The sequence below is a fragment of the Syngnathus floridae genome, chromosome 12 (genome assembly GCF_059516105.1).
Source record: "Syngnathus floridae isolate MCC-2025c chromosome 12, RoL_Sflo_1.0, whole genome shotgun sequence".
NCBI classification, from domain to species: domain Eukaryota; kingdom Metazoa; phylum Chordata; class Actinopteri; order Syngnathiformes; family Syngnathidae; genus Syngnathus; species Syngnathus floridae.
This window is the reverse complement of record NC_142424.1, coordinates 979,744-992,602: the sequence shown is the minus strand read 5'-3', so window position 1 is coordinate 992,602 and position 12,859 is coordinate 979,744. Positions and strand designations below refer to the sequence as shown.

The 12,859-nt window shown below is 46.7% G+C and overlaps 2 protein-coding genes across 2 annotated transcripts; one reads left to right on the top strand and one right to left on the bottom strand.

The window, feature by feature from the left end:
• Positions 1-3,955: 3,955 nt before the first annotated feature.
• On the bottom strand, positions 3,956-6,019 carry foxd1 (forkhead box D1). Its single transcript, XM_088391718.1, has one exon. The coding sequence runs from the start codon at positions 5,745-5,747 to the stop codon at positions 4,734-4,736; it is 1,014 nt and encodes a 337-aa protein (XP_088247844.1). The 5' UTR covers positions 5,748-6,019; the 3' UTR covers positions 3,956-4,733.
• Positions 6,020-9,305: 3,286 nt separating this feature from the next.
• Positions 9,306-11,984, top strand: LOC148389328 (uncharacterized). The gene is made up of 6 exons (XM_088391719.1): positions 9,306-9,826; positions 9,998-10,264; positions 10,481-10,705; positions 10,785-11,105; positions 11,218-11,317; positions 11,400-11,984. Exons 1-5 carry the CDS (start codon positions 9,742-9,744, stop codon positions 11,292-11,294), a joined length of 975 nt encoding a protein of 324 aa, XP_088247845.1. The 5' UTR covers positions 9,306-9,741; the 3' UTR covers positions 11,295-11,317; positions 11,400-11,984.
• Positions 11,985-12,859: the final 875 nt, after the last annotated feature.

The following is a 12,859-nucleotide window of genomic DNA, read 5'->3' as shown; positions in this document are numbered from 1 at the left end:
CCTTCTGTCTGGAATGGAATTAGAGTACAATTACGGCATGAGGTCATGGCTCTCTGACCATCAAGTCAACAAAAACCTTTGAAGCTGGAGGCTCGGCATCGGCGTAATCTATTGACTTGAAGTGAGACGGAGCAGCGAGGGAGGGCGGAACAACGTTGGCCCGGGAATTAAAAAACACTGAATGTTATGGCACCCTTACCGTGATGACCAAAGAAGAAAGGCAGGAAATGACTTTTTCCGATGAACTAGCGGACCCGCACGGGATCATTTCGGAAGTCTTCAAACTTCCCTCAGGGCTTGAAATGGAGAAGCCGCACACGACGGCCAAATCGCAGTCAGGCTGCTGCTGCTGCTGCTGCTGCTGCTGTTGTCCCAGCAAAGAGCCCAGACGTGCACCCCCCCCCCCCCCTCCCCCCTCCTAATTTTCAGACAACTCACCGTGAAACATCACGATTGTCACATCAATATTTTTGCGTCAAAACAGATGGAGGCTGCAGCAGTGAAAAGGCACTTTTGAAGACCGTGTGTGTGTGTGCGTGTGTGTGGCAGCGGCGTGGGTGTGTAAAAGCCACTTTTGCAGCTCTCGGTGGTACGAGAGGGCAAATGGAAACCTAAGTGCGTCTCTTTCTGAGCGCTGCAGGTACAAAACGCCGCCATCAATAAACAGCCAAAAGCGGCACTCTTGAATCGAGACGGGGGGCAAAAAAACATGTTGGAAATCCAATCAAAGCAAAAGAAATATCATGAGTTCAATTTCACTCTTGAGATTTCCCAAAGTCTCCTCTTGAGATCAAGCTAGTAATTAACAATCCTAATGGAAAGAAAACCATCAGTCAGACATCAGTTTTGATATCGTTTTGGGTGAAACTCTTTGTTTATTATCAGTGATGTGAGTGCATATTTTCATTTCTAGCCCCACAAAAATGATATTCCATCACGAAGGGTGGCAGGGCGGCGGGTGGGCTCGGCCACCCCTACGCGCGCGCGGCTCCTACGGCGACGTCGGACTTTGATAGGGGGCCCGTGCTCATGTTGTGACAGGGAACAGGAAGTGCTCCTGCCTGGGGAGGGGAGGAAGTATCAAATCAAACGAAGCGGCCCAATCGCGCGAACGCAGTTGCAGGGGTGGCGTGTGAATTGTTTTATGAATGCAATGGTTGTTAGCGCTCATATGGTAAATGTCAATAGAAGACGTTTTTGGGGCAAAGCAATCCCCTGAAACCAAACACTTTTTTTCCTTTTTCTTCTCAGACAGAGTTAGCTCATCTGCCCTAATGAGGAAAAATGCTCTTTGCATGTATGACAAGGAACTCGGGTTGCTGTTGTGTGTGTGGAAGTGGAGGAGCGCTCTCAGGGGCGTCTGCCATGCGTCATGTTTGCCGCCGCCGCCGCCGCCGCGTGGCAGCGTGACGAAGGGCCCGATGATGTGTTTATGAGTTCGAGGCGTTGTTGCGTGTAAGTGGACAGGCAAGGCCTGCAGCTGACAATGCTAAATGCTAAACACTCACATGCTGCCAAACTCATACGCTGCAAGAGGCAATATCAAGGCCAAATATTTCCCCATTTAAATCAAGTTTTCAAAACCAAGCCGATATTTAATAACGCCAGACCTGGTGCGAGCCTATTTCGCTAGCTAGCGAGCGAGCGAGCGAGCTATAGCTAGCTATCTGACTGCAATTACCTAACCGCTCATGTTGCACGAGCTGGCTAGCTAATCATTTATGTCTATTATGGCCATCCATGCTGTGTGACATGTTAAGTAAAAGTAAAGACGGTGACTAGGGATGTAAGACTCGAAGTAAATCAAACAGTAATAATCCAAGCCAAACTGTCTGTGAATCTTTCAACGTAAGTGGAGGCAAAGGAGCCGTGCGGTCGTCAGCAGGGACTTTCCCAGTGGCCGGCGTACTTTTGACGTTTATTGTTGTGGGCCGAGTGGGACTTTGTAATGAAGGTGGCGCTAACAAATGCCTGTTATTTTATCGTGACGGATAAGCTACAATTCGGCCGGGTTTTTGTACGGGGAACAACAATCGCGCTTGCGCGGCGGCGGCGGCGGCAAGAAAAAGAGAAAAATAAGTGAAAAAATGTAGCGACACAATTCTGCAGCCGATATGATGATCTGCAAGTTCACGCCGGGGTGAGATGCCCAAAATGGAGGAGAACACCGCTCAAGGGTGCTAAGTAAACCTCACGCGGTATGTTAGCTCACACGTCGTGTGATGTGATCTTCTTCTTTAGTGAACTAATTCAGTAATGTTACGGTGACAATCATACGACGGGTGGACAGACGGATCGATCGGGCTAACTAAAAAGAGGCGAGAAAGTGGAAAAAGGAGGAAATGGGCAGGAAGCCAATGCAGAAAAGCGCTGAAAATTCAATTCAAAATATTGCTGTTGTTATATACATGTAATATTGCTAATAGGTTGTGATCATATTTCTTATCAAAGTTAGTTGTAGTTCAAATGATCCAAGTTTGGCTTGTCTTCAGCTCTTGGGTGTTGTGCCCTCTCATGGTGACCTCTGAACCTAGCAGGTTCAAATGCTCACTGAGCATCACTTGTGCTCATGTCCATGTCATCTATCACCAAAAAAAAAGCAACCGTTCGAATGACATGTTCTTAAAGGCTTAACGGTCCTATTTGATTTAAAACTTAAAAGTGTGGTCTGGATATTTCATTTATAGTTGTGAAGGTGACGTGTAATAAACTAATGACTTATTTTCATCTATTTGTGGTTCAAAACTTTTTGTGTATGGAAAAGATTCATTTATACTAAATACATACTGTTAGGCTTCAGTTATTTTATCACTTAATAAATAGATTTGGATTTCACGTCAACACATTTAACCTTTATATACATTTTATTTCTATGGAGTACCTGTTATTTTAAATGAATAATGCCTTTTTTCAGCAGGTACACTCCAAGCGTTCTTGGGTCTCTTGAAAGGTAAATACAATGATTGTTAATGAAATATAAATTTATTATTATTATATAAAAGGTTTTGGGCATTAGGCAGGTGCAGGTGTACCTAATGTTGTGACCCTCCTGTGGTTTTCTGTGTGCACCCATAATGTGGGTCATCGCACGTTCTAAAACTCGTGATTTGTGTGTCTTTCAGGAGGAAACGCGCTCATGCCATTGAGAGAGCAACACTTGCGCGGTGAGTGTGTGTGTGTGTGTGTGTGTGTGTGTGCGTGCGTGTGTGTGTTTGTGCGTGTGCGTGCGCATGTTCGTGTGTGGAGTGGGGTGCAGGTAGGTTATCAATGAGTTTATTTACGTTTTTCAAACCTTCAGAATGCCTAAATTCCTCAAATAGAAGCTGAAAGGGAAATACTAAGGAGACAAAAATCAACACTTGGCAGGAATAGGGACGAACGAACAGCTTATGTGAAGCTGCAAGATGAACATAAGACGATGCAAACAAACAAAACATTTGCCATGTTTGTCAACACACTGTCTCGCTCTCTCTGCTTCTATCTCTCTCTCTCTCTCTCTCTCGCTCCCCCACGTTGCGTGTTACATCATCACGCAATGGCTGTCCTCTCGTGGCCCAGTGAACTAGCTGCGAGCGATGCACCGATTTAGCTGCCTGCTATACACTACTACACGCACAAAAAGCGGATGGCAGTCACGGAAGCAGCAGACAGTAAAGTGTAATTATCTTCAAGCAAAAGCGTTATTACTATACTTTTACCCCCGGTGGATTGGATTGGAAACAACGGTGTTTGAAAAGCATCAACACAAAAAGTGCAGATGTTAGAAAAATGAGTACGCAAGTATCGCGTGAGGGTGGGTGCACCTTGTTGTCATGAGCGTGACAAGGGTCACGCGCCCCCCGCTCTTGTGCGCATGCCCCGAAAAGTCTGACATTAATGTACAAAGTGTGAATCATTTGAATTTAGCACAATGGCTAAGAATTATTTGAAGAGCGTGCACATGCATTGGGTTCTTTTGTGTGGGCGCGATTACATTTTAACGAAGCGATATTTTTTTTCCAAGTTGGTTGAAGTGGCAAATATAAAATAGATTTAATATGTCATCCACTTACATGTTATTCTTTTAAGAGGGTCATTGAAACAGCAAAGCACCTGGTGGCTGAATATATTTGTTCATGACTATATTTATTATTAGATGGGGGGGGGGGGGGAGTATTAACCCTCGTGGATCATTTATTTCAAAACAGAATTTATTCTCCTCGTTAAAGCAAGTTGTGTAAAAATATCACACCTTATTTACATTTTGTCGTAGCCAAAAATGTACATTATTTATTTGTTGCTGAAATAAAGACACACTGCATGTTATAAATGTATGACTTGTTTTTTTTTACAAGTCTTGTATTTTTATTACAAAGTTTAAAATCAAAAGCCTGTTCAAATTGGCAAAACTATAATTATGAATAGTATTAAAAAGAAACGTGTTTGACACATTAATACATTATTATTATTATTACTTTAAGAAGAAAAAAAAAACCATGATCATTTATAGCAATTCGTCCTGAGATTGTGGCTGGAGGAAACAAAGCCCAAGCATCCTGATTTTCAAGCTCCGCAAAAATAAAAAAGAATGGAATATGAACATTAAATATCCTCTCAAATGGCGTGAACGCGCACAGCAAGTTGTCGATGAGCGCGCGCTCCCGTAAACATACAAAAATAATACTCCTACCTTTCACTGAGAGGCTGTTTATTTGTTTGTTCGTTTGTTTTGTTTGTTCGTTTTATAGTCCCGTTTAACAGCCGCCGGCGCTGAAGTTCTCCAACGGATGCAAGACGGCCGGTGGGGGCCCCAGCGAGGCGGCCATCACCGGGAACACCACGGGGGAAGTCCTGGAAGGGCTCGGCGAGCCGCCGCCGCCGCCGCCGCCGATGATGCTCTCGATGGAGAAGGGCGAGCGGTGCGCCGGCGAGGCGGATTTGTGCGCACCGGCCGGTGAGACCTGCGGCCCGGTACCGTGTTGGGGGTAGAAACGGCCACGGGAGCGCTCCGTAGAGGGCGGCAGCGAGGCGGCGGGTAGCATCGTGCCGCCGTGCCGGGCGGGCTGCTGCTGCGGCTGCTGTTGCTGCTGCTGGAAGGCCAAGAGAGCCGAGTGCGTGTGGTAGGACTGTAGCTGGAGGCCGTAACCCCCGCAGCCGTAGCCCCCCCCGTAAGCGTAGGCAGCGGCAGGGAGGAAGCCCCCGTGCTCACGCAGCAAGTCCTGCGTCTGCTGCCGCTTGAAGCGCTTCCTCCGCCGCAGGAAGCTGCCGTTGTCGAACATGTCCGCCGACTCCGGGTCCAGCGTCCAGTAGTTGCCCTTGCCCGGGTTGCCAGGCTCCCGCGGGATCTTGACGAAGCAGTCGTTGAGCGACAAGTTGTGCCGGATGGAGTTCTGCCAGGCGGGGAACTTCTCGCGGTAGTAGGGGAAGCGGTTGCTGATGAAGTCGCAGATCTCGCTGAGGGTGAGCCGCTTCTTGGGGCTCTGGAGGATGGCCATGGTGATTAAGGCGATGTACGAATAAGGCGGCTTCACCAACGGGTTCTTGCCAGCCGCCGACTCCGGCTGCTTGTAGGCGTCCCGCCCCGGCTCCGAGGCGGCGTCCGACGGATGAGCATCAGGATGAGGATGAGGATGAGGCGGGGTCGGAGGAGAGCCGCGTCCGTGCTCGGCCTCCTCCCCCTCGCCCACCACGTCGATGTCGGTCTCTTCCGAGAGGACCGAGGCGTCCGACATCTCGGAGCTCAGAGAGCTCAGAGAGCTCAGAGTCATGGCTCGCCTCTCACGCCCGGCCGCGTCCGCCGCCGCCGCCGCCGGGGCCAGATGAGGAAGCGCCGCCGTGCCCCCCTCCCTCGACGAGGCTCATGCGAGGAGTAGGGGGACGGGGGGCAGGAGAAGGAGGAGGTATAGAGGAAGGGGTGGCAAGCGGGAGACGAGGGACACCTTTTCCTCCCGCTATGTCCATACGCTTCGGGTCGGGTCGGCGTACCGTGCCGTGCCGGGAAGGGCCGTGCGGTAGGGTCGCTAAAATGCCGCGCGAGGGCCCAAAGTGAATCCGATAGGGGGCGGACCGTCCTCCACTAGTTATACGGGGCGGCTGCTCACGTGACCCACCAAACGTCACAGGCCCACCCCAAAAACAAAACGAAAAAAAAAAACGGTCAAAAGAAGAAAGTTGCACTTATTTCTCATGCACTTTGCATTTATTCACTGTCAAATAATACATTTATTTAGTGGTTATTTTTAAAAACGTTTTCTTTTTTTCCAATAACCACCCCCCCCCCACACACACACACACACGCACATACACCCATGATTAATTAATTAACGTTGCGTAATGTATGGCGACAAATAAACCAATGCTTACCCAAAATAAGATGTCATAAAATGTAACACGTTTTAATGTTTCACGAATTCTTTGTCGGCTGTGTTTTATTTCGATACTCCACATACTAAAATAAATGCGTGCTGGAAAATCATATTTGACTTAACATTGCAAATTTGGAATTTATGATTTAAAAGCCCAGAAAAACAAAAAAGTGATAAGAGGAAAAAAGATGAGAACGCCAACAAAAAGTTCTGTATCCACTTTTTGTTAATGAAGTGGTTGCAGGACTTATTTAAGTTAAAATGCAAAAAAAAAAAGATCAAACCAAATTACTTTTAATAACATTAAAAAAAAAAACAGAATACCCAGGGCAACATTAAATGTAAAATGACATTCTGTTATTTTTTCAATTTGAATACAAAAACATCTTAGAGCACTTCCTCTGTGTCTTGACAGCCTGCGCTGTACAATAAAATAATTGACATCGAGTTGCATGCGAGAGCAAGAAAAAAAGATTTTTTTTAAAAAATAATAAACGACAAACATTTCCTCAATTAAAGAACGATTTGCCTGAAAGCTGGTGGGCGTTGCGTGATTCGCTTGTTATCTCCATTCTCCGCCAGTCATTTGCAATGGCAAACAGTCAGCTAGCTGTTAACTCGTATCACTCACGGGTCACGCAGAGCATGACACGCACGCACACACACACACACACACACACACACACACACGCATGTCGGCATGCGTGGAACAGCAAGAAACAACAACATTTTCTAAGAATGACATTTAAATGTCAGCAGCAATAACGCGCTCGCTGCTTGAACAAAACAAAGATTACAGTAGTTTTTTTGTTGTTGTTGTTTTTATCCCCAGCGGCGTGTGTCAAAGACGGATGAGAGTGAAAAGTGGCCTCTAAAATATAATACAACTACCATCCATTCATCCATCCATCTTCTGATTGTGGATCCCTTTGGGGAAATTGTTTTTACAAACACAACAGATTTTTATTATTAAAAAAAAGATAATAATTGTCGTCATTCATTCCCTGTCATATTTTCAACCTTTTCCGGTGCGCGCAATCGTGAGAACACGCCACGCACGCAGTTAAAAGTGAACTCGAAAACAATCCCTCGCGCCTTGTGGAGTTGTTGCCTTTAGTCCGACGCCACCTCGGGGTGGTATTTAGACTGCACTTAGGCTTGAGAAGCGCAAGTACAAAATTGCTCTTGGAAGGGTTTCTTTGGAAGCAAAGCACGCAAAGTCCAACTCTTGTTGTTGACCTATATATATATATATATATATATATATTTATGTACGTGTGTACGAGACAATATGTGAGGGGAAAGGATCAGTTATTTGCAATGTTGTTACCATGTGTCATTTCTGCACACCTAATGCAATTGAACTTTTGTCAAATGAGTCAGAGCAACCGATATGATGACAATAAATGTCTCGTTCATGATGCATGCATTTTATAAATGCACGGTAAACGATTGACAGTGTGAAATGGAGCAAAAATAATAATTTTAAAAAAACGTCAGGTTTTTGAAAAAATGAGATTCTTCCAAGGAAAACGTAGTTGTGCGAAAAATTATATTTTCAACAGTTTAAACATTTTGGGGGGAATTTATGTTGTGGATTTAAGAGTTTATTCAAATCGGAAAAATCGATGAAAGATTTTCTTGTATACATTTTATGCCAAAAAATAAAGTATCCTCGAATACCCAATCTCTTTGTGTGTCTTGACATGCAGAGGAATTGACAATAAAGGAGACTTTGGCTTTGACTTTGTACGGAAGAATGTTAGGACCAGTGAAGAAAAAAAAGGGGGGGGGGGGCGACAGGATTGTGCCTTTTTTTTTAAATTCAGAATTTTGACTTTAAAGTGAGAATTCCCACTTTAAAGTCAGAACTCTGAGAGTAAAGTCGCTATTCTGACTTTACTCTTTATTCTCTGACGGAGACGTGGCTTTTATAATGTGCATGCGCTGCAATGAAAGCAGATCAAGAATATAGACGCTGAGTATTGGCGCTGCTTTTTATCCTTGTTTAGTTTTTTTTCTTTATTGTGCTACCTTTCTATTGTATTGTTTATTATACGTTTTGAAACGTGTCTGCATCACCTTTCAACCCTTCTTCTCAAAGTTGTGAAACAAACTTTGGAGTTTGCAAAATAAAATTCAGCCACGGCATTATGGTCAAGATTTCCCCAGTTTACCATTTTGTATTGAACATTCTTTTAATATATATATATATATATAAAAATCCGCGTAATAAGGAATAACTAAATAAAGGGCTAAATAAAGAAATAATTCTGAGTGCCATGTGATGGTGTGTATCACATGCCCACCCCCACCCCCACACACACACTGCTGTGCGTGCATGGCAAGGAAAGCGTGCCAAAAAATGCGCCGCTTTAGATTGATACAAAGTTTATTGGGGTTCCCTGCAGTACCACAGAGTGAGAGAATGCGCGAGGTGCGCCAAATGCCCATATTATATAGGCCTATGCATATTTGCCATCGTATTAGTACAGTATAAATTGAACGAGTCATGAATTAGCCATTTTATGAAGATAAAAGAGTCTTATACAAGTCCCCCCGGCTGTTCCCGACATACGACGTTTGGAGGTTACGTCACCCCTCCGTTAACGCTGCAACTACAGTTGGTTCTTGGAATGTTTGATATTGCATGGCCCAAATGTCTGTTTCAGACAATTATGTACAGGAATGATGAATTGAGCGGATCCAGCTCAACTCGTTGTGGCTTAAAAATTGTGCACAGGAATCGGCCATCGGCAGTTCTTGGCTGCTGGTGAAAAGCCAAAGTTACTCCAGGATGTTTTCATTGTAATGCCACCAATCTTAGTTTGGAATGCTAAACAACTGGTCAAATAGGAGGGTCAAGTCTTGATGTATTCTTTCTTCTTCTTTCTTTCTTTCTTTGCCTCGGCAGGCAGGCAGGCAGGCAGGCAGGCAGGCAGGCTGGCTGGTTTGGAAGGGATGGATAGAACTTGCAAGATGGTCTCTCTCTGTCTCTCTCTCTCAACCAAAGGCCACTTGGAGGACACCGGGGACACCGGCCGGCTACGTGTGGTCCTTCCTTCCTTCCGTCCGTCCGTCGTCATCGTCGTCGTCGTCACAGAGGCTCCCGGCTCGTCATCAAGCCTCCGTGGAGCGCATCCAATCCTGAAAGGCCAAGTGTGCAGAAGGCTCGTCAACTTTCAAAGCGTCCTTTCATGGCGACTATGACGACCGAACACGCGCGGCCTTTGTGGTCTTTGCCGCTACGTGCTCGTCCGTCGCTCGGCCGAGCCCTCCCTCGCTGCTCTGCTCTGCTCTGCTCTGCTCTGCTCTGCTCGCCTGGCTTGCTCACATTTGCCGAAGCAAGAGAAGAAGGAACGAGACACTTTAACACCGTTCGATCGATAGCGACCAGATGGACACTTTCCGGCTCCGGCTCCGGCTGCTGCTACTGCTGCTGCTGCTGCCGCCGCCGCTGCCCATGATCACCCAGACGACAGGTGACGCGCGCGACATTATTATCATTTTTCGTATTATGATTGTTGCCCTTCCGATTGAGATGGCCTCCAAACGTGCTAATTTGGCCGCGGCGCCACAGTCGAGTCAGCACTTTGAGCACAGACTTGAGTGCCGAGCCCGAACGCTGATTCCGCTTGTTTGTGCTTTTCCAGCTGTTGACTGTAACGGCACTGAAGGCCAAACTGCGGACTGCAAGTGCGAGATTGGACAAAGCCTCAAGATGACACCCTCATCCGCCGCCTCAGGCACTCTAGAGTGGAAGGACCCGAATGACGTTGTTATTAACACGACTGGTGGAAGGTACATAATGACGGCCAATGACGTGACACTCCAGGCCGTGGAAGTCGGCGATGCCGACAAGGTCTACAAGGTCAGCTATGGCAATTCCAAAGAGCAGAAGTTCAAAGTTATCCCTTTGGGTGAGTTTGATGCTGCCGCTCGCCCGCCCGCTGGGTCACGCCGCAAAGCTTTTTGCAAGAAAACCAAACAAAATGTGTAAAGATTATTTGATGCTTGTGGGGAAAACAAAAGTTGACAAAACGGGGAGTGCCTTGCGTCTATTTGTCGCCCGAGCCAGCAAGCTCAATGTGTGTGTGCGCGTGTGTGTGCCGTCTCTGCTTTTCTGCTTCTGACAGTCGTGTGCGAAACCGACAACAAGGTGTGCAACGCAGCGGTGGGCCAAAACGTCCGATTGAAGTCTGGCAACAATGCCCACACATGGTACTTCGGAAGCGATCCGAAAACAACAACAGGGGGCAACTTGGACATCCTCAACTTGGCTCCGAATGACTTGGGGACGTACAAGGCCAAAGCGAGCGCTGATGACACCGCTCAGAAGACCATCACCCTTGCTTTTCCCGGTAGGTTGCATGTCGCCGAGCAGTCTTGCGCTGCTGCCTAACCCTAACTGGAACGCTGTGCTGCGCCGTGCCCGGCCAGCGCCGAAAGTTACCGTCACCTTGAAGCCTGACCGCCAGGCTACAAGGTCCCCCGCCTCGAAGTCTGGCCGCCAGGTTGAGGTCAAAGCCAGCAGCGGCCTAGCCAAGATGGGCACCAAATGGAGCCTGGAGTGCGTGGTCACCCAGAACGGCACCGTCATCACCGACGTCACCGTCTTCACCTGGCTCAAGGACGGCAAAAACATGATGGGCAAAACCGCCGCCACCGTCGACTTTGCGGCCCTCAAGGCCACGGACGCGGGCACATACGTGTGCGAGGCCGGCAAGGACAAGTCCGCCGGCTACGACTTGACTTTGATCGGTGAGTTAAGTGAGTCGCGGCAGCCTGGCCTGGCTCGCCTGCTTGCGCCCTCGCTTGCGGTGGGTGCCCTTAATTGTGAGCATGTGTTTGTTGTTTTTTCGTCTTTTGCAAGCCGGCGCCATGGCGGCGTCCTACTCGCTGGCGCTGCTGCTGACGATGAGCCTGCTGCACCTCCTCCTGTGCTACTAGATCTCCGGGACGGCGCCCGCCAGGTGGGCTCGCCAGGTGGCCTTGGCGCACCAGCTCGCCCACTACTCGCTGACGGAGCGTGTTTTTTTTTTTGCCTTTGTGCAGCTCGTCCCCGGCCGGGAGACGACAGCTCGGGGCCCGCCCGCCCGGAACCGCCGCCGCCGCCGCCGCCGTTCGTCCCACGTCTACACCCAAAAAAAGCAGAAAACGTGCATGCTTAAAGTTGGAAAAAAAAAACAATTAGAATAAGAGCACTCTCAGTTGTTACTCATTTTCTTTGTGTGGCGCTTGGATTTTTTCTTCTAAGAATAGGAATAAGAATAAGAGCACACTCTCGGTTGGTACTCATTATCTTTTTATGGCGCTTGGATTTTTTTGTAAAAATGATAGCATAAGAATGAGAGCACTCTCAGTTGTTACTCATTTTCTTTGTAGGGCGCTTGGATTTTTTTTTTTTTTAAGAATAAGACGAAGAGCGCTCAGTTGTTACTCATTTCCTTTGTAGGGCGCTCGGAATCTTTTGAAGAATAATAAGAATAAGAGCGCTCAGTTGTCACTCATTTTCTTTGTAGGGCGCTTGGATTAAGAGCACACTCAGTTGATACTCATTTTCTTTTTTTTTTTGCTCCCCATTGCGCTGCATTCTTTGGTCTCCTTTTTCTGCTTCTGCAAATAAAAAAATAAAAAGCATTTGATTGTACTTTTGGTTTCTTACTATACAGGATAGCTGCGTACGCTTTGGGGCCTTGCACATTGTGTATGTTTACAACAAAACAAATGACTAGAAATATAGTAGTTCAAATTCAAGGATCGCGCGGAAGAAGAAAAGGATCTGTGGCCATTTGCGGAATACAAGCATTTCTGTACACGGAGGTTGATCATTGTTGACTTCTGTTTTTTTGTTTGTTTTTTTGCATCTGTTTTTGCAAACCGTCAACCAATAGAAATGAAACAGCCGACCAAAAAGACCCAAGTTTGGACTCCCGCTTGAAGAGCCATCCATGCAGTCAAAGGGTGGTGCAAGGAGAAGGACAATTCTGCAACATTCAAAGACAATACAGGTTCTTTTAACGACGAACTGGATAAGACAGTATGTATGTGTGACAGATTTGTAGTAGCGATTTGTGTATATTTGATTTTCAATTTATTTGTGTATATATTTTTCTGTCTTGACTTCAGCCTCCTCCTGTCGTCCTCGACACCAATTTGGTCGTTTAGCACATTTACCTACAGAAAGAAATGGACAGAATTCAGTGAATTCAACCAGTTTTGCGCCATCTTGTGGCATCCAGAGGCATGCAGCACAGAGAGCGAACGGACCAGCCCATTGGGAATGAAAGAGCACGTTGCAAATTTAGATGCCGTCCATCCAACTCGTTTCGCCGACAGCATTAACAAATTCAATCGTTTTAAAAGAAATGGGACCTTCATTGAGTAACTTTGGAAAAGTTTGCTTCAGTGTGGTTGAGGTGTCCGTCTGAGGATTGACGTGAAATCGAACCCTTCGTTTGGTCAAACGAAAAATGAAATACTCAAAGTATTGAGTGGTAAACACCTGGAATTTG

What these genes read in the sequence shown, in the direction of transcription:
- foxd1 (XM_088391718.1), bottom strand. Translation starts at nt 5,747, where the DNA reads ATGACTCTGAGCTCTCTGAGCTCTCTGAGCTCCGAGATGTCGGACGCC.
- LOC148389328 (XM_088391719.1), top strand. Translation starts at nt 9,742, where the DNA reads ATGGACACTTTCCGGCTCCGGCTCCGGCTGCTGCTACTGCTGCTGCTG. An exon ending in GTTCAAAGTTATCCCTTTGG is followed by an intron (nt 10,265 to 10,480) that starts GTGAGTTTGATG and finishes TGCTTCTGACAG; the next exon opens with TCGTGTGCGAAACCGACAAC. An exon ending in CATCACCCTTGCTTTTCCCG is followed by an intron (nt 10,706 to 10,784) that starts GTAGGTTGCATG and finishes GTGCCCGGCCAG; the next exon opens with CGCCGAAAGTTACCGTCACC.